This window comes from Malus sylvestris, chromosome 10 (assembly GCF_916048215.2).
Source record: "Malus sylvestris chromosome 10, drMalSylv7.2, whole genome shotgun sequence".
Classification (NCBI taxonomy): Eukaryota; Viridiplantae; Streptophyta; class Magnoliopsida; order Rosales; family Rosaceae; genus Malus; species Malus sylvestris.
Window position 1 is genome coordinate 33,016,710 of NC_062269.1, and position 2,235 is coordinate 33,018,944.

The 2,235-nt window shown below is 38.8% G+C and overlaps 1 protein-coding gene across 3 annotated transcripts; it reads right to left on the reverse strand.

Moving 5' to 3' along the window:
• Positions 1–887: 887 nt before the first annotated feature.
• Positions 888–2,235, reverse strand: LOC126587127 (probable protein S-acyltransferase 16). Of its 3 annotated transcripts, XM_050252103.1 has the most exons (5): positions 1,995–2,235; positions 1,598–1,675; positions 1,416–1,523; positions 1,215–1,305; positions 888–1,115 (listed from the first exon to the last, which is right to left on the reverse strand). In XM_050252103.1, the coding sequence occupies exons 1-5, from the start codon at positions 2,046–2,048 to the stop codon at positions 1,093–1,095; spliced, it is 354 nt and encodes a 117-aa protein (XP_050108060.1). In that variant the 5' UTR covers positions 2,049–2,235; the 3' UTR covers positions 888–1,092. The 3 variants fall into 3 exon arrangements, with proteins under 3 accessions (XP_050108060.1, XP_050108059.1, XP_050108058.1); XM_050252102.1 differs by having other exon boundaries at positions 888–1,305; positions 1,416–1,517; XM_050252101.1 differs by having other exon boundaries at positions 888–1,305.

Here is a 2,235-nt window from a genome sequence, read left to right on the forward strand (position 1 = left end):
ATGTGATGAATATTCTGAGTGTAGTGAAATAATGAACTACGAATGGTTTAATCCCTATTTAGGGTACGTAAGCAATCTAATGAGGATGTTAGATGTAGCCATAAAGTCTACGAAGAATTATTGCGCAGTTGGATCTAATGTTGTGTTTTGCCATTTTTTGGAGGCGGGATGTGCTAGAGATACTGGTATTTGATGACGTCACATGTCAATCCTGGACGTATGTCGGGATCAAGGCGTGACAATGTCTATTATTTTTTAAACAATAAAATGTGTTAAAATATTATTGTGCCAAAATAAAAAAGTGAGCATATATAGTAGGGTGTATTTTTGCTCACCACCATAACATAGTGATAATCTCATCGCCCTATTTATCACAGTTGGATGATTTTAGATTTTGAAATTGATGTCTATCTACTACACAGATTTTAAAATTTAAACTCTTCTAACAATGATAAATTAGGTGATGAACAAAAATATTTCTTATAAGTACTTACTAGTGAGTACTTATGTATCTAGATCAAAAGGTGCACAGATTCACAAGAGTTAAGCATTAGCAGTCTTCCAATTTCCAACAAGAAGACCCTACAATTACCATAGACGCGCACGCATGTAGAGCCTATAAATTTGGAGTGATAAATGGTAATTATTTAAATCATATGGGGAGCCTAACAGTTGCCCCTAGGGCTGGGTTCGGTTTTTTGCCAAAACCGAAACCAAACCGAAATTTCGGTTCGGTTCGGCCCAAATTTTTTTCGGTTTTTTTCGGTTCGGTTTTTTTTTCGGTTCGGTTTTTCCGGTTCGGTTTCGGTTTTTTTTCGGTTTTTTTTTTTCTCCAAAAAATGCAAAACAACCACAACATAAGATAGAAATAAAAAATATGACATGTTTCCATCTCTCCAGGACGGTTTTTCAATATTCATGAGGTACTAGGCTTCCACATTGTCGTGTTGTTTGAATCAAACAACGAAACATGATACTTTTACAGGCACTTCAGAGTCCTGCGTATGAGATGAATGATTTGAGATGGTCAAGTACATATTCAAGTATGCGCTGGTTGCTTGAAGATCATTTTAGTTCTCACTTCTCACTGAGTTACATACTCAAGTTTGAAGTGGCTACACATAACCAAGAGTGAGTCCTTAGAAAGTCATAATGCTGCAAGCAAAACAAGCCGAGGGAAGGGACAAAATCTATCACGAAATCAAGCCTAGTACCTCCATTTTTATAGCCACCACGATCATATGGATGGGAATATATTTGCCCTCCTTTCTCTGCAAGCCACATACCTCTCACTCCTTCATGGTACTGCCAGAAAGAAGGAAAAAGAAGTGCTATGAAATAGCGGTCCAGATATCTAAATCAGATTTGCCGCAAAAAAAAGAACAATAATATACAACTTGTTAATTCCTAATAACCTCAATTGTGGTCTTGTTTTGCAAAGTGAGGTAGATAATATGCCAACCTAAAAGAACACTCAGCGCCACACATAAGGGAACTAGCAACAGCCCAGAAATGACCTGAAACTTGAAAAGAGAAAAATGATAAGCAAGCTGTCTTGTATCCAAGTATCAAACATAAACCCAACACTTAACCTTACATATGCAGTTTGAAAAGAGTCTCCAGTTTCCTGGTCTTCTTTTTTGGGATCATAAGTTAGGCTACCGACGAGCAAAACCTGAAAGTTTAACCGCAGATCCAATGTTAAACAGGATGAAATAAATAAAGGAAAAGAAAGAAAATTATATCTTAAGCATTGACCATCTTTTCACTACAAAGAGAGTCACCTTCTATGACTCCATCGAAAAGACAAACACAACACAACACAACACAACAAAAATTAAAGAAATCAATCACAAACCATTTACGAAATCTTCACGAAATCAAGCACAAAATCTAAATATTGAATCGCATACACTAACAGCAAATCAATAACCCAAAATCCCTAAATCTAGAAAACCCTAAGTTACTCTTCCTAAATCCCTAAAATTGAATACCTTTTGATTGAGAGAGAATAGGGGATGCCACAGGGTCAGAACGCTCGCAGCCATGGGGATGGGTGCTGGAGCCAGAGGGAGGACTGAGAGAGAAGAGGGGTTGCCGCAGGGTTACCACGCTCGCAGCCATGGGGATGGGTGTGCTGGAGGCAGAGGGAGGACTGAGAGAGAAGAAGGGTTGCTGCAGGGTCTGCACGCTCGCAGCCATGGGGATCGGTGTTGGAGCCAGAGGGAGGACTGA